This window comes from Talpa occidentalis, unplaced genomic scaffold (genome assembly GCF_014898055.3).
Source record: "Talpa occidentalis isolate TD23 unplaced genomic scaffold, MPIMG_talOcc4v2.1 talOcc4.2, whole genome shotgun sequence".
NCBI classification, from domain to species: domain Eukaryota; kingdom Metazoa; phylum Chordata; class Mammalia; order Eulipotyphla; family Talpidae; genus Talpa; species Talpa occidentalis.
The window spans coordinates 43,317,476-43,340,328 of NW_023602073.1; the positions used below are offsets into that span (position 1 = coordinate 43,317,476).

General features: G+C 52.1%; 3 protein-coding genes across 7 annotated transcripts; 1 reads left to right on the forward strand and 2 right to left on the reverse strand.

Moving 5' to 3' along the window:
• Positions 1 to 366: 366 nt before the first annotated feature.
• PSORS1C2 (psoriasis susceptibility 1 candidate 2) lies at positions 367 to 1,713 on the reverse strand. Its single transcript, XM_037520816.2, has 2 exons — positions 1,659 to 1,713; positions 367 to 1,027 (listed from the first exon to the last, which is right to left on the reverse strand). The coding sequence occupies exons 1-2, from the start codon at positions 1,711 to 1,713 to the stop codon at positions 672 to 674; spliced, it is 411 nt and encodes a 136-aa protein (XP_037376713.1). The 3' UTR covers positions 367 to 671.
• Positions 1,714 to 4,311: 2,598 nt separating this feature from the next.
• Positions 4,312 to 19,179, reverse strand: CCHCR1 (coiled-coil alpha-helical rod protein 1). Of its 4 annotated transcripts, none has more exons than XM_037519346.2 (18): positions 18,986 to 19,179; positions 16,713 to 16,779; positions 16,421 to 16,634; positions 14,155 to 14,458; positions 12,073 to 12,236; positions 11,819 to 11,954; positions 11,530 to 11,640; positions 10,730 to 10,879; positions 10,104 to 10,214; positions 9,916 to 10,022; positions 7,504 to 7,616; positions 7,303 to 7,354; positions 7,007 to 7,143; positions 6,705 to 6,893; positions 6,513 to 6,614; positions 5,423 to 5,574; positions 5,132 to 5,303; positions 4,312 to 4,611 (listed from the first exon to the last, which is right to left on the reverse strand). In XM_037519346.2, exons 2-18 carry the CDS (start codon positions 16,726 to 16,728, stop codon positions 4,499 to 4,501), a joined length of 2,343 nt encoding a protein of 780 aa, XP_037375243.1. In that variant the 5' UTR covers positions 16,729 to 16,779; positions 18,986 to 19,179; the 3' UTR covers positions 4,312 to 4,498. The 4 variants fall into 4 exon arrangements, with proteins under 4 accessions (XP_037375243.1, XP_037375244.1, XP_054554547.1 ...); XM_037519347.2 differs by lacking the exon at positions 18,986 to 19,179 and adding an exon at positions 18,379 to 18,395; XM_054698572.1 differs by lacking the exon at positions 18,986 to 19,179 and adding an exon at positions 17,633 to 18,051.
• TCF19 (transcription factor 19) lies at positions 18,814 to 22,825 on the forward strand. Of its 2 annotated transcripts, none has more exons than XM_037519349.1 (4): positions 18,814 to 18,937; positions 19,337 to 19,893; positions 20,902 to 21,454; positions 21,706 to 22,054. In XM_037519349.1, exons 2-4 carry the CDS (start codon positions 19,656 to 19,658, stop codon positions 21,944 to 21,946), a joined length of 1,032 nt encoding a protein of 343 aa, XP_037375246.1. In that variant the 5' UTR covers positions 18,814 to 18,937; positions 19,337 to 19,655; the 3' UTR covers positions 21,947 to 22,054. The 2 variants fall into 2 exon arrangements, with proteins under 2 accessions (XP_037375246.1, XP_037375247.1); XM_037519350.2 differs by lacking the exon at positions 21,706 to 22,054 and adding an exon at positions 22,061 to 22,825 and having other exon boundaries at positions 18,815 to 18,937.
• Positions 22,826 to 22,853: the final 28 nt, after the last annotated feature.

Here is a 22,853-nt window from a genome sequence, read left to right on the forward strand (position 1 = left end):
AAAAAAAAAGACCCCAGGGCATAGGAGTTAAAGTCTCAGCTCTATCAAGCTAGTCACTACAACATGAGTTCAATCCCCGGCCAGGGAACTGACCCACATGGCGCAGCAGACCTCACTGGACTCACCCACTGCTCCCCTCATCAGTGTATTTCAGTAGATCTGCCTGTTTCTGGTGAATCCTCTCACCCCCTGCACCTCTGGCCTACACCCCAGTTCTTCTATGCATAAATAAAATAAAATAAATCTTTAAAAAAAACAAAATTAAGAAAACATGGTTTTTATTTTTCCATTTGATGGAAGCACCATAGTTTCCTGACACTTCCCAGCCGATGGCCACCAGGTGGCAGCAGAGAACACAGTGTCTCCAGCTCCAACACTGCCAGGGATGGGGAAGAAGAGGTGCGAGGGGAGCGGACTGGACATGAGGTAGGGATGTAGTTTATGCTGTCAGAGAAAACAGGAGGGAAAATGAGGGGGCTAAATACAGATCTCAAGAGGTGACAGAAGATATTGAGAACGATCCCTTCAGGGTCAGAATAAAATGGAAAGAACAAGAAAGGGAATTAAAGAGGCCAAACTGGGAAGACTCAAGGGGAATCAGAAGAGCAGAATGGGCTCAGGTGCTCTCTGCCTGGACACCAGGATGCCTGGGGTGGGGGTGGAGGGCCCTGTTATCTGTACTCTTCCTGGGGTGGGTCAAGGTCTGGCTCCTCCTGAGATCTGTGGTCCACCTCAGGGGCTGGCGGCCAGGGTTTTTCTGGAGGCTGGGGTCCTGCAGGCCAGGGGTCATCAGGCCGGGGAGGTTGAGGAGGATTGGTTGTGGGGGGCTCAGGAGGCCAGACTGCAGGCTCAGGCAGGTCTCTCCAGGGGCGATTGAGGCCTGGAGATGGAGGATCCTCAAAGAGAGGGGGTGCCCCTGGCCAGGGGTCACCAGGGATTGGGGGGCCCTGAGGCAATGTTGGGGAGGCCTCCTCCTCACTGGCCTCTGTGGGTGGGGGAGAGGGGTGGTCTCCACTGGCTGAGATGCCTGTAGAGGAGGAAAGAGAAAAGTAAGAGGTGGCCATTCCAACTCCCCCCTCCACTTCAGCTACAGACCCAGAGGATACCCTTCCTGCGATTGGCCACAGCCCAAACTGATCCCACAAACTCACCTCTCAAAGACCTCTCCAAGCACTTACAAAATACCTAAATCATTTTAAAGCTTGAAAAACTAGTCCTGAACAATTAGCTGGATCAACTTTAAATTGGTAGGAACCCCCCAAAAAAGTTCCACCCAACCTTGGTTGGGACTCCCCACTGGCATGGCACCTAAAGTGGTCTACACATGGACCCCAAGTGGCCCCCGGCCCCACCTCTACAAGGAGCTCCACTCTCCTCAATGTGGTTCTGATGAATACTCGCCTGCACAGCTAAGTTCTGATCTAAATGTCCATGTGGAGCACACCCAATCAGCACGGGTTTAGTCTGAGCTAAAGTGCACTTTCCCACATAACCTTAACTCTTAACTCTTAACTCTTAGCAGCCCCTTAACTCTTCCCTGCATGTGAATCCCCAGGCTCTCCTCCATCCCTGTGCATCCAGTTTACCCTCAGCTTCACCTCATCTTGACCACCCCTTATGACCCCAAATTGCACTCTTGGCCTCCGTTTCCAGCTCACCTCCCGTGCACAGGCAAAGGACCAGGATCCCCAGCAGCTTCCAGTTGAGCGTCATGGCTGTCTCTTGGCCCCCAAAGTCGGGGGTGGGCTGAGTCTGGGTGCCTGGGAGCTCCAGGAGGCTTTATAGGGGGAGAAGGAGAGGAGGAGGCCAATCTCTGGGGAGGGGCCAGCCCAGTGACACAAGGATTTCCATCAGGACATAACTGGTCCAACTCGTTTGGAAGGCCATGCTGATGTGTAACATCTGCTGGTGGCGTCCCTTATTTTAGTCAGTCAGCCCAGGACCCAGGCTCCTACCTCTGTGAATGACCTAGAACTTGGTCACCCATACTTGTTTTCCTGTTCCCGTCCACACACACCCTGCAGCAATCAATACCCACGTGTCATCTCTGTAATCACAGGGATTCCCACCTTTTATCCCTTGAAGCCATTAGGAGCCAAGGAATGGGAGCAGGACTTGCGTGGGGAAGCCGTGTAATTACAGGGACCAGGACACAGGACGCTGGGGAAAGGGGTGAATGGGGAGGAAGGGTTGCTTCCTTTAAACAGCTGGGATGCAGCTAGGATGGTCTCAGGTTGTACCCCAACCTCCCCCCACACCTTGAACCCTCCACTAGGCTAAGTTCTTTCCCTGGATAGTGCCCCCAGAACCCAGCAGGCCACTGTCCTGCACAGCAGCTCCAGGTATGCAGGGGCCTCCCAAACAGTGATGTCCCAGGAATTTCATCCAAGTGCCATCTGGAGTGATTGCAGATGAGGAAGGAAACATGTAGACATTTTGGTTCCTTCTCCTCAGGGATGACTCGATCCTGCCCAGAGGCTCAGGAAGAAGCTGCCTCAGCAACCCATGCTGTTAAGTTCTTCCTTCTTCCTCTGGAATCTTCCTCATGCCCCTCCTACCCTGCTCCTGGATTTGCCACCACCAGCCTCCCCTCACCCTTCAGGGGTCATCTTTTGGCCAAGTCCTCAGGGATACTCCCAGAACTTCTTCCTCAGGAAGGACTCCTCTGTCTGAATCTCTCAGATGTGTGCAAAGCAGAACTCACTTCCTGCCCAGGCTGTTCCCTGCTGGTCTGCTTCTGACTGTCCCTCTTGGTCCTCCGCCTTAATAGGCCTCCATTCTCCCGCTCTTCATCCCTCCCCCACACCCAAACCCTCCTTCCCAGAAGCCAACACATGCCTTAAAAATGTAAACCCAGTTGTGTGGCTACTCCCTGTTATTAGTAAGTACTCCAAGGGCTTTCTATTAACTTAGAATTAAATCCAAACTTGACCAGCTTTGGCCTCTCTGCAGCCTCCTCCCTCTCCCCCTCTAACTTGGCACAGGCCTCCACTCTGGGTGGGCGCCCATTTTGTTCCTCATCTCACTCAGATCTAGAACAATGTCCCCTCCTGAGAGTACTTCCCCACCCCTTCACCACCACCCCGCCCCCCCACCATATAATGCTGGCCCACATCAGAGTCTTTTCTATGCCATCATGGTCATTTATTTTCTCTTCATAGCACTTGTTTGAAATGCTCTTGCTTGTTCACTTACATACTTGACACGGGCTCTCTCCCACAAGGATGTGCCTGGAAGCAGGGGCCTGCCTGCTCTCACTCCCCACTCCCCTTGGCTGAGCAACTTACTTTCCTCACTCCCAGCACTGATCATCTTCCAGAGAAAGAGTTTTAAGATAAAAATTGAGAAGAAAGGGGCCTCCCTGGTGGCGCAGCGGTTAAGCGCTGGGTTGCGAAGATGCCGGCAGCCTCTGTAGCGCCGGTTCAATCCCCGGCTGCTCCCCAGCCAAGTCCCACATGGAGCGCAGACCTCTCCTGCCGCCCGCTGTTCCCCTCAGCAGTGTACTTCGTCGCTCTGCTCCCCGCTCTGGCTCTGGTGAATTCTCTCACCCTCCCACGCTTCTGACAGTACCCAGTGCTTGTATAAATAAATAAATCTTTAAAAAAAAAAAAAAATGAGAAGCTTGAAGGTTTTTTTTTTAAGATTTATTTATTTATTTACACAAGCACTGGGTACAGTCAGAAGCGCGGGAGGGTGAGAGAATTCACCAGAGCCAGAGAGGGGAGCAGAACAGGCAGACTGATGAAATACACTGCTGAGGGGAGCAGCGGGCGTGGCAGGAGAGGTCTGCACGCCATGTGGGACCCTCGCCAGCAGCCGGGGATTGAACCGGCACTGCAGAGGCTGTGGGCAGCTTCGCAGCCCAGCACTCAACCACTGCACCAACAGGGAGGTCCAAGCCTGAAGCTTTTAAAAAAAAATTTCCTAAGCAGGGGCCTCTCTGGTGGTGCAAGGGGTTAATGAAACTGTCTGCAGACACTGCAGCACGAGTTCAATCCCCAGCCAGGGAGCTACCCACATGGTGCAGCAGACCTCTCTCTGCTCCCCTCAGCAGTATATTTCAGTCAGTCTGCCTGTTCTGTTCCCCACTCTGTCTCTGGTGAATCCTCTCACCCCTGACACCTCTGGCCTATACCCCAGTAGTTTTATGCATAAATCTTTAAAAAATAAAAAAAAATACACTTTAAAAAATTTCCTAAACAGCCCAGGTATGGGGTTTGGAAAATGAACCATTTGGAGAAAGAGCTTTGTGTGAGACCACTTCCAGAAAGAGATGGCTACAGGGAGAATTCCCTCATATTATACCCAGAGAAAAGGAGGCCAAACAGTGACTGCTTCTGTATCCTCTTTATTGAGCCACAGAGTTCACACACATCTTGATGGCTGCTGTCCTGGAAGGCAGCCAGATGGGGAAGAGGTCCATGCTGACTCCCTAACCCCCAACCCCACTTCTCCATGATCCTCTTGCCCCAGCTTGGGCCACCCTTGAGCAACCTGCTCAGCCGTAGACAGGAGCCAGAGAGTTCTGGTTGTCTCCTTGAGAAATGGCTTCCTCTTTGGAAATGACCTCACTCAGGCCCTGTAGGTCATCAAGCAGGACAGAGAGGGACCCTGGGAGAGAAGACCCAACAGATAGGATCCAGACAAGAGAAGGCTGTCACAGCTACCATGAGAGGAACAGGGTTGCCCTTGGAGGTGGAAGTTATAAAAGCAAGTTCTTCAGGGCCTCCTTTGTGGCACAAGGGGTTAAGCACCATACTACAAAGCTATCTGCAGCTTCTACAGCACGAGTTCGATCCCCAGCCGGCCAGGGAGCTACCCACATGGCGCAGCAGACCTCTTTTGTCTCACCCACTGCTCCCCTGAGTAGTGTATCTCAGTCTGTCTATCTGTTCTGTTCCCCACTCTGTCTCTGGTGAATCCTCTCACGCCCCATCCGCCCCCCACCCCTTGCCCGCCCCTCTATACCCCAGCTCTTGTATGCATAAATAAATCTTAAAAAAAAAAGAGCAGGTTCTCCAGTCCCAGGTGGGTGTGGCTAGGAGGCCATGCGCCTCCTGGGAGTCACCAGGACAACACTCCCGAGTTCAGGAGTATCTGGGACAGAGGTCTCTAAAGTCCCCTCCTTTACCTTTTATGGACTCCCTGGTAGAGAAAACCGCTGCTGGAGGTCCAGGTGCTGATGACCTTGGGGGCTTGGGGCTGGACTCCACTGGTGTCCCCTTATCCAGCAGGGAAGGAATAACTGCCAACAGCCGCTGCTGCTTGTAACGGGAGAGGAGACCCTCCTGCTGCAAGGTGGCCTGGGAAGGAGAGGGTTAAACGCCACCTAGCCGGGCAGAGCCTCCTCCCCCTTCTCCTTCCACACCTTCCCTCCCTAGCCAGTCAAGAGGGCTCTGGCCTCTGGTCAGGCATCCCCTACCAGCATGATGTTCTTGTCCTTCTCTAACTCCTGCACTCGCTGGGTCAGCCGCAGCACCTCCTCCTTCCGGGCCTCCTCCTGCAGGCGCCTGAGCTCCTGGTTCCGCTCCTTCTCCCGGGTGGCTTGGCGCTGCATCTGGCGCAGGGAGACCACTATGGGGAAGCCAAGGCACAGAGGGGACTGGTGTGGGAGCCACTTATACCCTGTGACTCTCAGTCTCTTGTATGTGGGGGTGCATGGGTGTGGGTGGAGGCTGATGTTCCAGGATCCTAAGTCAGCGAACCCAAAACCCAAGTACCTTCCCCATCCCTGGGCCTTCCTGGAATCTCTCGGGGGAAATCTGAATATGCACTGGACATTAGGTTTCCTGTAATTAATGTTCATTTTCTTTCTTTCTAAAGATTTATGTTATTTATTTATGCAAAGTAGAACTGGGGTGTAGGCCAGAGGTGTGTGGGGGGGGGGGTGAGAGGATTCACCAGAGAGAGAGGGGAGCAGAACATGCAGATCTACTGAAATCCACTGCTAAGGGGAGCAGCAGGTGAGAGGTCTGCTGCACCATGTGTGGGTCAGCTCCCTGGACTGAGATGGCAGCGCTGAGACTTAATCCCTAGGCCCAACGTTCATTTCTTTCTGATAATGGTATTGAGGTTATATCCATAAAAGAATATTTCCCCTTTGTAGGAGACAGAGCTAAACATATTTACAGCCTTAACTGATTCAAAAAAAATGTATATATCGTATATGTATATAGAGACACAGAAAGGTGGCAAAAGTTATTAACTGCTACCTCTAGTTACAGAGGGTGTAACTTGTCTAGGTGTTTGGAATTTCTCCTAATAAAGTTGGTGGGGTACTGGTTGGCATGAGATGTCAGGATGGATGGTGGAGGCCTCTGTGGGAGGGTGAGTGGGAGGAGCTGACCATGGGGTTGCTGGTTCTGGGTGCTGGCTATGCAGGTGGTTCTCCACCTGAGAATTCACCTGTGTTCATTCCTTGGTAACTTTATTACCTGTACACTCCCAAAAAAGCTATTAAAAAGTTTCTGAAACACTTCCTAGAAGCCCATGTCTACCCTGGCAAACCTCACCAGCCTTGGCGTGCTCCCTCCGAGCATCATTCAGCCTCCTTTCTGTTTCTGAGAGCTGTTCCCGTAGCCGATTTTCCACTTCGGTCACCTTCTCTTGCAGAGCTGGGGTGAAGTGCAGATACTGCATGTCTCAGAGACCTGGCTGGCAGTTCCCACCCCTTCCAGGATAGGCCCCAGTCCCCTCCTGTGCACCTTGCCCGTAGATTTCCTGCTGCTGGGTCAGCTCCTGCCGGAGACTGGCAGCCTCCTCTGTGCTCTCCTGCTGGCCCTGGCGAGCTGCTTCCAATTGCAGCCCCACATTGGCAAGGGACTCCTGGGTCTGCTGCAGTTCCTGCTCCAGCTGCTTGGCCACCTCACTCAGCTTTAGCCGCTCAGCCTCCCCTAGGAAGAGATAATGCTCACCAGGCCTCCTCTCCCCCCAGTTCCTCCTGCTCTTCTTCATCACTTGGGCCGCCCTGCTTCAACTTGCTTCCCTGGCTGCCTGTTAGACGCACCTTGCTCCCGGGCCCGGCCCACCTCTTGCTGGATGATATGGGCACTCAGCTGCAGTTCTGCATCCAGGCGGTTTCGTTCTTCCCGCAACTGCTCCAACTCAAGGCTCACATCTGAAGTGGGTGGTGGTGTGGGGCAGCTGAGACAGAGAAGGGAAACAAGGTCAGAGGAAACCACCCAGGGGCCTGACCCCTAAGGCCCCATCCCTCCTCGGTCATCGCTGTTTGGGGTCCCAGCAACCAACACCTTAAAGCCCACCCCTCTCTCCCGATCCACCTCAAAGAGCCCCCAATGTCACCTCTCCCTCTCTTGGCGCAGTTGAGCAAGGGTCAGTTTTCGAGCCATCAGTCCTGGGGGGAGAAAAGGTAGACAGTGACAGAGTTGAATTAGTGGAGGAGAAAAGGGGAAACAAAGAAAAGGTGTGTGGACTGCTGAGAAGACAGGAGGACAGATGAGAGCAGGCCAGTGGGCCAGGCAGTCTGGCAGTCACCCTACCCACCCTGAATGGTGTGGACCTTGCGGACGGCATAGCTGACTCGGTTGTTGAGGCTGGGCAGCCGTGAGGTGGCCAGTTCCACTTTGGCCATGGTGTTCTGGAGCCAGGTCTGAAAGCTGGAGAAGGCACAAGGTCACTGGAGAAAGCAAGGAAGTGGAAATTGGGGTGCAAAAAGAAGCTGAAGCTAAGAGTAGGGTCCCCAACTTTGTCAGTCGTGTCCAAGTCACAGCTGATGAAAGAAGAAAACTGAGAATTTAAGCCCTTTAGTGATTGTCAGATAAAAGCAATCCAACTTCTCACAAGAAAAGCACAGCTTAAAAAAATCTTAAGAAAAACAGGGCCTGGCCCTCCCTGGTGGCGCAGGGGTTGAAGACAGTGCTATCAAGCTATTACCAGCCACTGTAGCACTAGTTTAATCTCCGGCCTGGCCAAGGAACTACTCGCATGGTGCAGCAGACCTCTCCAGCCTGGCCTGCTGCTCCCCTCAGCAGTGTATTTGTCAGTCTGCCTGTTCTGCTCCCCACTCTGTCTCTGGTGAATCCTCTCACCCCCTGTACCTCTGGCCTATATCCCAGTCCTTGTATGCATAAATAAATAAATCTTTAAAGAAAAAATTTAAGAAAAACAGCTATTTCTGGTCCCAAAACTTACAGTAAGGGTCATTTGGGTCATAGCAGTGAGTGTCTCATCCAGCCCTGCAGTAAAAGCAACAGTGAACCACTTTGGGATTTCACATCTCCAGTCCCAGATGCCACAACACAGCAAAGTGCTCAGAAAAATAACTCTTTTCTGCTAAAACAAACACTGGAAAGCTGGGCAATCTCCAGCTGAATCAGCCTTTTTCACCTGCAGGCCCCTGGACATATCTCCAGGTTTGGAGACTCCCAATCCCAATCCCAGACACCATGTTTAGAACATAAGAACTTTTTATTTATTTATTTATTTATTTATTTATTTATTTATTTTTATGCATACAAGAGCTGGGGTACAGGCCAGAGATGCGGGAGGTGAGAGGATTCACCAGAGACAAAGCAGGAAGCAGAACAGGCAGATTTACCGAAGTACACTGCTAAAGGAAGCAGTGGGCGAGTCAGGAGAGGTCTGCTGCGCCATGTGGGTTGCTCCCTGGTGGGTGGGGATCGAACTGGTGCTGCAGAGGCTGTGGATTGCTTCATAGTGCAGTGCTTAACCCCTTGTGCCACCAGGGAGGCCCAGAACATAAGAACTTATACGTATTTTTCGAAGGAACAAGCTCAAAGCTTCCATCAGTTTTCCAAGGCATTAAATGACTGTGCAACTCTTCAGTCAACCCAAAAAGCTGGCTTCTCATGACTTGTTTTTTCCTTCCCTATTCACCAGAGATCAAAGTTACCCTAACAATTCCCTGACATCAGTGAAGGCCAGGTCCTCTGTCAAGCAGCCCCACCATAGCTTACAAAAGCTCAGAAGCCTAACAGGCCCTGCGAGGAGGCTCGGGGAACATGGGGGGCGGGGCTGGAATGCCCCAGGAGGGTCCAGGTGTGCATTAACAGAGCACAGAAGGCTGGCTGGAAAACGCTTCCCCAGCGGCACAGCAAAGATCACTTCTGTCTGCAGGCTGAATGTGTAGGTGCCTCCAGAACCTACTGTGGATCTTTTTTTTTTTAAGATTTTATTTATTTATGTATACAAGAACTGCAGTGTAGGCCAGAGGTGTGGGGTGGGGGAGAGGATTCACCAGAGACAGAGTGGGAAGCAGAACAGGCAGATTGACTGAACTACACTGCTGAGGGCAGCAGCGGGCGAGTCAAGAGAGGTCTGCAGCACCATGTGGGTTAGCTCGCTGGCCAGGATTGAACTCATGCTGCAGTGGCTGGTGCTAGCTTGACAGCGCTGACTCTTAACCCCTGCGCCCCCAGGGAGGCTCTTACAGCTCTTTTTAAAGGTGATGTAACAGTAGTCGGGGAGGAAACACTCAGACATTTGAAATGAGAGACATGGGTTTGCAACTGATCAAAAAAGAAACTGACATACATTTTAGATATCTAGTAAGCCAGCACAGCTTTAAATAAATACACTGAATTTAAAATAAATTTAATAAAATAAAATACAGGGTGTGCCTGTAAATTTGTAAAGAAAGACAGACCAAGTAGCTACACTTCCCGGTCCAGGAATAACTCTGGAGCTGGAGATCTCCCAGGTGCTTTTACTTCAAGTGCTGTGAACCAAACTACAGGAGGAAGTGTTGCCTCACCTCCAGCCAGGTGACCCTGATGTAGATGCGAAGGGGAACCAGGAAAAAATATACACAGAACTTTACAAGGTTAATCACTTCTAGCACTGCACCTTCCAGCTGCCAGCTTTACAGTACCTCTTGCCTGAGGCACATCAACTCCTAGGCTGAAGCTGGGAAAGCAGAAATACTACTCCACCCACCTACTGACAGCATCGGCCACAAACTTCAGCTGTTCCTCCGCCTCAGCTTTCTGCTGCTTTCGCCTGTGTCTGGCTTCCTGAGCTCGGTTTAGCTCCATTTGCAAAGCCTGGGAAGGATGTGATGAAGAAAAGTATCCCCTCCCAAGGGTTTCCAAGGCCTCCCCCTCTCATCTATCTCAGGCACTGACCTTGGCGCTCATCCGCTCCACCTTCACCTCTGCGGCTTTGTCCTGCAGGGAGCGCTGCAGGATGGCCTGCTCCTGGCTCTGAGATGCAGCTCTTTCCTGGAGCTCTGCCACCTGGGGAGGAGAGAGGGCTGGACAGGGCAGGCCTAGAGCTGGGGAGAAGCAGTGGAAGGGTACTGCAATGGAGGGATAGGTAGAGAAGTCTCTAGAAGTCCATGCAGGGAGGCAAGAAGCTGGGGTTCCTGGAATGGAGTCTGCATCCAGATTTCCATCCAGAAGCATATACCATGTCCAATACCTTACTGGACCTCACACTCCTGGCCACATCACCCATCCCCAGAAACTGTCACCTCCTCCTGGCCATCTTCCTCAGGCTGGCCCACCCTCAGTCTCTCTGTCACATTATCTTTTGCGCATCTTTAAGGGCATCTCATGTACCTGACACTATTATGCAGGCTTCCTGTATGTCTCTGCTCCAGAGCATAAGCTCCATGACAGCAGGTCCTGGTCTTGGCCCAGGGCACATTCCCAGCACACAGTAACCACTCAAGAACTATTTGGTAAAGAAACACCACCCCTACATAAGCAGCGGGAGTTGTGGGGAGGAGATGGGAAGAGCATCAAGTGACCTGTCCCTTCAGTTGCTCCACATGTGTTTTATGCTCCAGCTCCTGGGTCTTCAGCTGCACCATGAGGGCAAACACCTTCTCCCGCCAGCCCTTCAGCAGAGACCGGCACTTCCTGGTGAACTCAGGCTCCAGGCACTCTGAAGATTGAACCTGCAGGGCGGAGAAAGGTGGGGAGACTGTGGATTCCTGGGGGTGAAGAGGAAAGAGCTGATGTCTTGGTCTGCCCTCTGTACCCTTCTGTGGGGTAAGTGATGGTCAGGCTTTTACACCGCTGGCCTCTGTGGCTATCACCTGAGGCCTTGAATGCAGGAGGCACTTGGGCTCGGGGTACACATGCCTAATGGTGGACACCTGGAGTACGGTGTGGGGTATGTGTGCACACCTGAGCCTGGAGGCTGAGGCTGTAAGGGCAGAGTCACAGAGAGGACGGTGTGCAGCAGACAGTGGTGGAGAATGGCTGCTAGACGAGAGAACACCAGAGAGAGCCCAAAGAACTAGTAAAGATTCGGCTGCCTGCCCTGCGCCTGGCTGCCTCACTACAACTGGCGCATAAAGATCATTAAAGCCTGAAAAAGCCACTGAGGGCTCTGGACTCTTCTTTACCCATCTGCCTGGGCCCATAGAGGACCTGCCCTGTGCCTTGCTGGCGCTACACACTCCAAGCATGAGAAGCCACAGCAAAAAAAGATGTTCTGGGGGAAAGATCTGGGCTCCGCAGAGCATCCAAACCTCCTCCCCCACCTCCCACTCCCACCACCTACAGGGAGGTGCCCGGGGTGGGAGCTTGGGACTGGACATACCTTCCTGGCCAGCTCCTCCTCCTGTATGGAGAGGATGTGCATGAGGCTCTGCACGCGCACCTGCAGCAGCTCGGCCGTGGTATGCAGGCCTTCCCGGTCCTCCTGCAAGCGCTGTGGTTGGGAGAGGGAGAGCAGCACCTGTCAGGCAGCCAGTCTGAGCCCCCCCCACAGCACTGCCCCCTCTCCCCTCAACTGTGCTCTCCGCCAGGGCCCCTCCCAACCCAGAGCCTGAGCGCTCATGCCCCACCCCATCCCCCAGCCCCACATGGATCACCCTGCACACTCTCACCTGCACAGTTTCTAGAAGGTCCTGTCGCTCTGGTTCCCACATCTGGCTATGGGCCTCAGGAGGCACTTGCTCCCCCACATATCTCCTTAGTTTCTCAACCAAGGTCACCTGAGCCTCCAAGTCTTCTTGGGTCTTGCTAAGGTTGGAGTGGAAACAGAGGAGTCATGGGAGATGGAGCAGGGAGGCACCCTGGACACATGCCCCACCTACCAACTGCTGGGGCCCCCTCAGCTACACCCCTATACCCCATTTACCTCAGCTGCTTCTGCAGCAGCTCTGCCTCCCTCTGGGCCACATTTAGTTCCTTGGCTTCTATAGCTCGTCTGGCTTCTAGACTATTCAGAGACCTCTCCAAGCTCTCAGCTTTATTGGTCAAACTGGAAAGAGCCTCTTGGTGAGCCTGTGTCAAGGAGGAGAGCTGTGGAGAGAAGAAAGGGCTTGGCAAGGGCCAGCACACTCCATGCTTGGGCCTTCCACACATGCCCACTCTGGCCTTGCCCCTTCATTCCGGATCTGTGACCTTGACAGCAGCCCAATGTATCACCCAACTGCATGTGTCAAAATGGAGCATGGCCTTGCTGCCTCACCCCTCCCATCACCTTTCAGCTCATCAGCAGTCGTTGTCAGGTCTCTCCCCAAGACATCTTCAGTTGTCTCCATCTCCACTGCCATTACCCACTTCTCTGAGTCCATGTTCTACTGCACTCCCACTGCCCACTCTGCTCCGGCCCAGTGCCCTCCCTTCACCCCCCAAAACCAGCTCTTCACCGGGGAGTCTACTGAAAGCCTGGCTTCCCCCCTCCTAGCAACTCAGAAGTCAGGTGGCATAGCCTCCTCAGGGAAACCTCTGTGGGCCCTCCAGCCTCTACCCACCACTGCTCAGTCCTACCGCTGTTGGTGTCCTTCTGGCACTTACTGTCATCTCACATAATCGTACATCTGCACACACTATCTGCCAAACCCCATGTGAAAGGCAGCTTTGGAAAGCAGGTAGCCTGTCCTTTTCTCATTATACCTCAAACAGTGGGAAGGATGTTGAAGATACTGGAAGACCTGGGGGTGACCAATGAGGAAAGTGGCAGCTACCATTTCTGGCTGCACCTCTAGCCCTACTGCCAGTCCACAGTCAGAGTGATCTTTTTGGACATAAATCACAAAAGTGCTTTTAGACATAAACAACAAATCTGAACCTGTCATTTCCCTGTGTAAACCCTTTTACTATTGCTCTTCAGGTGAAGTAAAAGTTCTGGACAGCCTGAGGCCTCGCACATGCGCACAACACAGAGCCCCTCATGTGCCATGCTCAGGCCCCTCTGGCATCCTGCATCCCACAAGTCCCACAGCTCCCATTGCCACCTTGAGTGACCTCACAGCCAGCTCCGCGAGCATAAATGTCAACTTTATCATCAAGCATCTCTCATGACTCTAAAGGCCATTTATATTTTCCCATGAGGGGCCTCCCCGGTGGCGCAGCGGTTGAGCGCTGGGTTGCGAACCTGCCCGCAGCCTCTGCGGCGCCGGTTCGATCCCTGGCTGCTCCCCGGCCACCGGAGGAGGGTCCCACATGGCGCGCAGACCTCTCCTGCCGCCCGCTGCTCCCCTCAGCAGTGTACTTCGGTCCTTCTGCCTGCTCTGCTCCCCGCTCTGGCTCTGGTGAATTCTCTCACCCTCCCGCACTTCTGAGTGTACCCAGTGCTTGTATAAAGAAAACAAACAAACAAATAAATAAACATGCCTCTATAAAAAAAAAAATTAAAAAAAAATAAATAAATAAATATATTTTCCCATGAACTATCACCTGTGTCCCATTCCTGGATTGCTGGCTTTCCCTTAGGATTACCCACGTACATGCTATTAGGGATACTAGCCCTTACCTGTGATCTGAGCCATTGTGTTCTTCCCAAGTTTATCACTTATCCTTAAATTTTCCTTTATCTTGTCATTCCTAAATTTATTATTATAACTTCATTGTACGATCTTGAGTATCTCTGGACTCTGATTCGCAGGTAGAAAGGCTTCCCCATTCCAAGGAATGTTTTCCTTTAGAATCCTTTTTTTTTAAAGATTTATTTATTGGGGCCTCCCTGGTGGCACAAGGGGTTAAGCACCACACTATGAAGGTGGGAGGTCCCCTGAGTTCTGGCAAAAAGTACAATCTGACTAAGACCAAAACACACAAGTTCTCCATCTTTCCAAGTCACCTGTTTTTCCCCCTACACCAAACACCTCATCACCGAACTGCTCATGGGGGCCTTTACTGCAATACCTGCTCTTTGCTGAGATACTGCAAGATAAGTCCATCCCTGTAAAGCTTAACCGTTCCCATCTCTCGTCACCTGTTCTTGGTGTAGCCGCTGAACCTCCTCCAGCTCCCGCTGGCTCCCCTCCTCCAGATTCTTCCGGATTACCTCGGCCCCAGCCAAGGCAGCACGCAGGCCCTCAGCTTCAGCTCGGCCAGCCTTCTCCGCCTGTGCCAGAGCCTCCAGCTCCATGGCCTGGGTCTCCAGCTTCATCTTCTGCTGCAGTGAAGTCTCCCGCAGGGCCTGGACCTCGTCCTCAAGCCGCCGCAGCTCTCGCAGCTGCCGAGAAATCAGCTCAGCCTGCTGGCTCAGGGCCTGTGATCCCTCCAGCGCCACAGACCTTCAAAGAGAGGTTTGCAGAGGTAAAGTCAATCTCTGTAGATGGAAGGGTGGCCAGGAGCACAACTGGAGACAGGAGAAGGGGAACTGGATCCCTCTGCTTCTCGTGGGGAGATGGGAACATGAAGCTGGGCCATGGGGATTTCTGCATTTCCATCACCATCATCATTCACTGAGGCTCTGCTAGGTACATATGGTCCGCTGTCTGGGCACATAGGGTCTAGAGGTGAGTTGAGATCAAGGAACGCGATCTCAAGAGACAGCTGTATACAGGTAGAACATATTAAATATCAAATGAGCCCATGATTTTGTTTTTTTTTTTTAAAGATGTATTTATTTATACAAGAACTGGGGTATAGGCCAGAGGTGCAGGAGAGTGAGAGGATTCACCAATTCACCAGAGACAGAGCAGGGAGCAGTACAGGCAGATGGACTGAAAATACTGCTGAGGGGAGCAGCGGGCGAGACAGGAGAGGTCTGCCGCGCCATGTGAGCATCATCTCCCTGGCTGGCCAGGAATCAAACCTGCACTACAGAGGCTGTGGACAGCTTCACAGCACTGTGCTCAACCCACTGCAACACCAGGAGGCCCGAACCCATTATTTTGCACTGGAGAAGGTGGAAGAACACAGACTTCTGAATGCTAATTTAAGGGCAAGCAAAAGTTTGAAGATGTAGAAAGAGGTCATGGCTTCCAGGTGAGGCCAAGAGCTAGTTAAAGGCGTTTTTAGAGTGTGAAAAATCTGAAAGGACAGTCTATCATTATAGAGTGCCTACCTTTGGATAATTCAAATCTACTAATGTCATGTAAAGCTTAAACCAGCTTATAACTGCTTCCCCACTGAGATTTTTTTTTTTTTTCATGTGGCAGGGATCTGTAGCCTAAAGAATTTAAGTGATTGGCTAAGGGAGCCCTAGCTTGTAGCCAAACTAGCAACAGATTCTCCATCTCCCAACACCCAATCTAACACCCTTCCTTTCTGATGGGGGTCCAACGCAGACCCACCTGCAATCCCACTCTAGCATAAAATAGCAGAATGACCTTCCAGCACATTTGGGAAAAATCAAGAATAAGGGTCTTTAAACACCAGTACCCCTATGTTTATTGCAACACTATTTACAATAGGTAAAGCCTGGAAACAACCCAAATGCCCAAAAACAGATGAATGGATCAAGAAGATGCGGTACATATACACAATGGAATATTACTCAGCAATCAAAAAAGATAAACTCATGCCATTCACAGCAACGTGGATGAAGCTAGAAGGAATTATGCTCAGTGAAATAAGTCAGAAGGAACAAGAAAAATATCAGATGGTTTTACTTACAGCAGGAATATAGGGGAGCCAAGTAAGACATCAGAGTAAAAAAATAATAATATAAAACACAACAAAACAAAAACAGACAATTATAAATCAGAGACATCCTGCAGGGGAGGAGGAGAGAGGGATCTGAAGGAGGGAGGGAGGAGCACAGGGGACTGTGGTGATGGTGCATGGGTGCATTTGGTGAAGGAAATTCTATGGGGACTACACCTGAGGGGGGACGGGAAGTAAATATTGTTTAAAAATGAATAATGTTGTAAAAAAATTTTAAAATAAAGAATAAGGGTCTTTACTGTAGTATTACCAGTTCCAATGGTGTGTGCGTCAGATGAATTCACACTAGCACAGCTGTCTGTACTCCTCAAGCATCTTCATCTTGCCTCATATTATGCTGATCATGATCAGTTGGTGATTGCTACCATTAGGATTTTTAACTCTTAGATATCAGGGTCTCTCATTCATTTCTGTTACCCCATCCCTGGCATCTAGCACACTGTCTTATTTATGTATTGTAGGCATCAATAACCGCCTATGAACAAATTATGGAATAAGGGGCTAAAATAGGATAAGGAATCTATTTGTGCAGAAGGGCCGTTGGCAAATAAGTCCAAGAAAATGGCAACAATGGAGAAGCCTACCTGCCTCTCCGGACTGGCTCCTGCCCATTGCCAGGACCATCCCGTTCCCATGCCATCACTGGAGGTCTTTGGCTGTCTGCCCGCCTTTCTGAGAACTCTTGATGGGCTGGGGGTTGGACCAGGGGAATGTCTGAGACCCAGTTGGGAGCCATTCTTGACAGAGTCGGATGGGGCCGAGCTTGGAAGTGGGATGGGGGAATCAGCCCAGTGGAACCTGAGGTATCGCAAGGACAAAATTGGTCAGTTTCCCAAAGAAAGACAATCACGAGTCCCCTTGCCAGGTCCCACTGACCTGAAGGTCGAAACATCTCCACATTATTTGAAGTATCTAGATTCTGTGTCCAGTCATCTATGTTCCCCTGGACAATAGGAGAAACAAGGACACTCCAGTTCAATTTTCAGGCCACCTTCCAAAGAGAAAGGCCCTACAATAACAAAGTTGTCATCCTTAAATTACATTCAGATCCACTGGCTCTTAGATCTTCCTATCCTACTTCCTGAAAGAAATCCAAAATACTGGACCTCCCAGGTGGTGCAAAGGGTTAAGTCTCAGCACTGTGAAGCTACCCACTGCTTGAGTTCGATCCCCAGCCCGGAAGGTGCAGACCTCTCCTGTCTCACCCACTGCTCCTGTCACAGTGTATTTCAGTAGATGCGCCTGTTCTGCTCCCCACTCTGTCTCTGGTGAATCCTCTCACACTCAGCACCTCTGGCCTGCACCCCAGCTCTTGTATGCATAAATAAATATTTTTTTAAAAAGAAATCCTAAAATGGGCCTCCCTGGTGGCGCAGTGGTTGAGCGCTGGGCTGTGAAGCTGCCTGCAGCCTCTGCAGCGCCAGTTCGATCCGCGGCCACTGGGAGAGGGTCCCACGTGGCGCGACAGACCTCTCCTGCCGCACCCACTGCTCCCCTCAGCAGTGCCCTCCATCTGTCTGGCTGTTCTCCTCCCAGCTCTGGCTCTGGTGAATTTTCTCACCCTCCCGCGCTTCTGACTGTACCCAGTGCTTGTATAAATAAATAAATAAATCTTTAAAAAAAAAAAAAATCCTAAGTACCTACTTGCTTGACCTAACCTGGTCTCTGATAACTACTGAATATTTCAATAACCATGAGATGGGGGGAAGGAATATTCCAATAATCATGAGATGGGGGACACGATAGGGAGCTCTTTGGCTTTACTCATATTTTAGGATTCTGGACATTGCCTTTACCCTCCTCCTCAAGTTTCTATAGTCTCTGCAGTTCCTGGTCCGGGGTGAGTAAGGAGGGAAGTAGTGCAGAGGCTGTGAGCCCCATCTCCAGAGTTCTCTCCATGGCTCAGCCAGGCCCTGGGGAAGCCCATCCAGATACCACCAAGCCATGACTCCTGGGCCCTTCTCTATCAACGCGCTGGCCCAAGGCCTGGCTCCAGAGGAATGTGGCTACATGATCCGCAAGCCACCTCCCAGGGCCTCTGGGACTCTAAGCAGCCTAGAACCCTGGGCAGAAACGCCCGTTTCCTGACATTATATCCAAACACTCCCAGCAGCTTTCCTCTCAGTTTCTCCCCACCATGCCCTCAGCTTCCAGTTCCGTTGCCCGGCCTCCCCTCTTCAGAACCCCAGAGACCAAATTAGAGCACACAGAGGTTCTTTAGGAACTCCCCCCGCCCCAAACAGGGATTCCTACCGCCCGCCCTCCAACCTAACCAACTCTTCTCCTGAAGGAATTATCCCGGTCCTCATTCTCAGCTCAACAGCCTGCCCGCGCCTCCCTGCTCTCCAGCCCGTTCTCGCGTCTCCCGCCCCTCGTCACCCCAGACACCCGGTCTCCACCCCGAGTTCTATTCTGACCCCGTCATCTACCACTTCATCTCGCCGCTGCACCCCTCTCCCCCTAAGAATCCCTGGAGCCACCCCCGCACCCCCCGTCTAGGTCACTTCCCGCCCCCAACCGATTTTTCCCGAACGCCCCTTACCCAGCTCGAGAGCCCCCCCTCAGCCCTTTGGCCACACCCCCTACACTTCCCTCAGCGCCCGCCCTCCGCCCCTGACCGCGCCTGCGCAAGGTGCACAGGTTGGCGGGCAGCTCCAGGGCCGTTTCACACCGGAAGGAGGTGGGGAAGGAGTGCACGCAGGCGCAGTAGCGCCTAACGTCCCGGACCAATTAAGGCCTGGCAGCATCTCCGCGCCCTGGCGGCTCCGCCCAACTCCGGGAACCCGGGAAAAATTGTGAGCTAATCAGAAAAGGCGGAAGTTCCCACCCCAGCGCGTCGCCCAATGGGACGGCGGCGAGCAACTGATGTGACCAATCAGGTACGGCACGGGGGGCGGGCTCGCTCCGCGCCAAGTTCGACCCGGGCATTTCGAAGGCGGGGTCGAGGCTGCCCGCGCGCTGAGGCTGCGCCCCTGCTGGTCCGGCTGCCTTGCTGTCAAACAGACGCGGGAGCGCCGGCCCGGCCTGAGTCCGAGCGGTCCGGGCCGCCGCCCCGGTTGGCACTGCTGGCCGAGGAGACCACTCCGAGACTTCACTGCGCGGTAGATCCGGGGCTGGGCCGGGGTCGGGAGGGAAAAGGCTGGGTTTACCTCGCATGATGCCCGGGAGCTCTTTCTCCTGGTTTTATCCCACGTAGAAGTCAGGAAGCAGGAGCTTAGATTCGCTTTGTTGGAGAACGTAGGGACTCGTTTGCATTGCCTTTGGAGGGGTGACAGTGGATTCGCTTCCCGCGATTCAAGCTGACTAGTTATGAGTGAGGGATTGGCCGGAAAAGACCGGAAGGTTACACTAGTTGGATAAGCAGATTTGACAGGAAGAAGCGTCTTTTTTCCAAATTACACTGCGTGACAAGTTAGTATTGCACAGAAGCAGAGCCCTCTACCCACCCCTACAGTTTATACTTACCCAGAAGCTGCCTAATGTGTTGCTGTCTTGCACAGATTGAAGGCTCCCGAGTATATGGCGTTCTGAGGACCCGGTTCGTTTAAGGTGTTCGTTTTTGCACTGCGCCCCTGGGCCTTCCCCGAATTTATTTTTCCGTTGTAAAGCTGCTTGACACCAATTTTGCGTCGTGTGGTTTGGCTCCTTGCACTCTGAATTCTCACTACTGAGGGAGTGTGCTCAAAGCTGAAATTGCACAAAGCACAACTCAAGTTTGCATCGGATGGAAAGTGAACTTAAGCCACAGTGCATGGTGCTGGAGTGGGAAAAGTGATGGACCAGTGAAGTGGAAGAGGTGGTGCGTCACGGCCACCGCCCATGCTGCCCTGCTTCCAGCTGCTGCGCATAGGGGGCGGCAAGGGCGGTGATCTCTACACCTTCCACCCGCCAAACAGAGCTGGGTGCACCTATCGCTTGGGCTGCAGGGCAGACCTGTGCGATGTGGTCCTGCGGCCCCAGCGGGAGTCTGGTCTCATCTCCGGAGTCCATGCGGAGCTGCATGCTGAGCGAAGGGGCGATGACTGGAGGGTCAGCGTGGAGGACCATAGCAGCCAAGGTGAGCAGTGAGCAGAGCAGCCTTGCGCCCGGATAGCTGCAGTTCTGAAAATGATTAAGGGGCTCCACAGGGCCCTAGACTCCCTAGCAGCTTGGGTGTACAATTGTAACGCAGATCTCCATCTCCCTACCCAAAGCGCCGTGTGACCTCTGTACTTGGGCTGATGTTTAATGGTCCCTGTTTATCTCATACAGGGCCTGGGGTATCATCGGGTAAGTATGGAGGCTGGGGTGGAGAAGAGTTCTAGAGCCCTTGGGAACCAAACTCAGACTTGACTCAGTTTCCAGCTTTGCTGAGGGACCTTGTTCCTGTCTGCAGGCAGTTATATGTGGAATTGTGTTTCATGGTCTGGGCAAGTATCTCACTCCCTGACTAGGACAGTTAACAGTCAGCCTCAGAAGACCTGTGTTCACATCAGAGGTTTGCCACAGGCCCCAGGTGAAACCTCAGGCCTATCACTTCACCAGATAAAATCTAAGGCTTTGTAAAGTCTGTTTGGGGATTGTTGTGATAACTGGAGTATCCAGCATCCATTTGGTGCTTGCTATAATGAACCAGCCACTGATTTAAAGTACTTTGAGTATTGGCGAACATGAGCATGATCCCCATTTTACAGACAAGATAAATTAGGCACAAAGTGGTTATCTTGTCTGGGGTTAAGTGGTAGAACTACAATGTGAACCCAGATAATCTGAGCTATGCTGCTGGCTGTTCTTTGAGTTGGATCCAGGTGAAGAATGTCAAAAAATTGGACCTCAGCAGGGTCCAAGGTAACAGAAGAAATGATTTCCTGCCAAAGTGCCCTAGGGGCTGGGGGCATAAGAAAACTAAAGTGTTCTTAACTCTGCAAGGAGCTTGGGATATGTCACCTGCTGAGGGGCTTTGAATGTGAGAAATTGGTAACAGGAGTGAAGTTCTTTCCCATTTCCCCCAGAAATTCAAGTGGGTTCATATTGCTTTTCTCCTAACTTGTTAATCTTTTTTTCTTTCTGGTCCCGCCATCAACAGGGACCTTGGTCAATAATGTTCGACTCCCAAAAGGTCACAGGCTAGAGTTGAGTGATGGTGACCTTCTGACCTTTGGCCCTGAAGGACCCCCAGCAACCAGCCCCTCAGAGTTCTACTTCATGTTTCAGCAAGTTCGAGTCAAACCGCAAGATTTTGCTGCCATTACCATCCCACGGTCTAGGGAAGGAACTGGGGCTTGTTTCCAGCCCATGCTACCACCCCAGGGGGCTCCACAAAGGCCCCTCAGCACTCTCTCCCTTGCCCCCAAAGCCTCACTGATCCTCAACTCCATTGGCAGCCTAAGCAAGCTCCAGCCCCAGCCCCTCACCTTCTCCCGGAGTGGAAGTGGGCCACAGAGCCAGCCTGTTCCCACTCCTCCTGGGGACACTGGGACCACTCCTTCTGCCCCACCCCCAAGGAATCGGAGGAAATCAGTTCACCGAGTGTTACCAGAACTGGATGATGAGAGAGAGGCTCCAGAGAGCCCCCCACCAGTCCTTGTAGAGCCAAGGAAGAAACTCCGTTTAGAGAAAGCCCCACTGATATCTGGTGGGTAAGTAGAGCTTCATCTCTGTATCTCACTGCCTTCTGTTTTTAGAGACTGGCTGGGAGGTGGCTGTCTTGAGGGGATAAGGATGTGAGACGGACAGAGGTAGGACAGGAGGTGCTAGAATGACGAGGCCTGGGATAGCTCTGCTAGCCTGCCTCACCAGCAGTCTGGTGTTGTTTCACTGATTGTTCAGGGGCAGGTTCTAGGCTTCTGTAAGTTTCCAGTGACCCTGGTTTTTGTGTCACTTTCTTCAGAAATCGACGTGGGCGTCCTCGGAAGCACCCAGTGAGCATCCCCATGGCTTCCCCAGCAGTTGGGGTTGGGGAGCCCTGTGCAGCCCCTTATTGCTGCTTACCCCAAGAAGAGACAGTAGCCTGGGTTCAGTGTGATGGTTGTGATGCCTGGTTCCATGTGGCCTGTGTTGGCTGCAGTATCCAAGCTGCCAGGGAGGCTGACTTCCAGTGCCCAGGGTGTCACGTTGGCATCCAAACCTAAGGCCCACTACCAAGTCAGAGGACAGAGCTAGTGACCTCCAGGCCACGGGTGAAGGTGAACCATGGGATGCCAATGAGTCCTAAGAAATGCCCTCTTCTTCCCTTGCCTCCCCAGGAGGGAATGACTACAAGGGAAAGACCCATTGCTATGGACGTCGACTCAAGGCCTAGGGAAGGCACTCATGGGCACTGCGACAGAAGAAATGGTTTCCTGCCAAAGACATTGCTGTTCCCAGGAGGTTGCCACTGAGCTGGAAATTCCTAGTTACAAGCTGTAGGTCCTTGTTGTCATTTGGACACTACAATGTCTGGCCAGAGCACCATCAATGCAGAGGCCACACCTGGGAGGATGTAAGCCCCTTATGAACACAGAAAACCTGGACACAGCATCAAAACTGCCCTGGGGAAATCCTGCCCTCAACTATGACTACAACCTGGCTTTTCTAGCTTTGCTTTTGTTTCCAAATAAAGAGCCAGCAGCTTTATTCACACCTAGGTATTTACTTTCTGTGGGCCTGATACTCTCTCGAGAGAGAATGGACTTGGTGAGGTGTGTATAACTATTAGTAAGGAAATCGGGAGATGAAGCAGACAAGGCAGAGAAACACGCAACAACTCATTGTACACATATATGGAGTGAGCCAGAGGTGGGAGACCGGAAAATAGATTGGGTAATGGAGGAAAACACACCCACTGCCATTAAAATAAAGCAGCTGAGACTTGGGTCACGTTTATGAGGATGAAAAAACTAATTGTACTAGTACTACCAGCCAGGAGAAAATCTGGTCAACCAACTAAAACAGATGCTGACCCAGCCCAGTGTGGGTCAACCTAGCCCATCCTTGAACCTCACCTCTCCAGTCACAAATCGTACACCACTGTCCCTTATTAAGAAAGTCTTATCTAGA

Bases quoted from the DNA above. Each gene is read 5' to 3' on its own strand.
- TCF19 (XM_037519349.1), top strand. From the start codon at position 19,656: ATGCTGCCCTGCTTCCAGCTGCTGCGCATAGGGGGCGGCAAGGGCGGT. The intron at 19,894-20,901 runs GTGAGCAGTGAG...CGCCATCAACAG, and splicing joins GGAGGACCATAGCAGCCAAG to GGACCTTGGTCAATAATGTT. The intron at 21,455-21,705 runs GTAAGTAGAGCT...CACTTTCTTCAG, and splicing joins GCCCCACTGATATCTGGTGG to AAATCGACGTGGGCGTCCTC.
- CCHCR1 (XM_054698572.1), bottom strand. From the start codon at position 17,782: ATGGCTTGGTGGTATCTGGATGGGCTTCCCCAGGGCCTGGCTGAGCCA. The intron at 14,459-16,420 runs GTAGGCTTCTCC...CTCTCTTTGAAG, and splicing joins GAGCCAGTCCGGAGAGGCAG to GTCTGTGGCGCTGGAGGGAT. The intron at 4,612-5,131 runs GTAAAGGAGGGG...CTTCTCTCCCAG, and splicing joins TACCAGGGAGTCCATAAAAG to GGTCCCTCTCTGTCCTGCTT.
- PSORS1C2 (XM_037520816.2), bottom strand. From the start codon at position 1,713: ATGACGCTCAACTGGAAGCTGCTGGGGATCCTGGTCCTTTGCCTGTGC. The intron at 1,028-1,658 runs GTGAGCTGGAAA...CCTCCTCTACAG, and splicing joins CCTTTGCCTGTGCACGGGAG to GCATCTCAGCCAGTGGAGAC.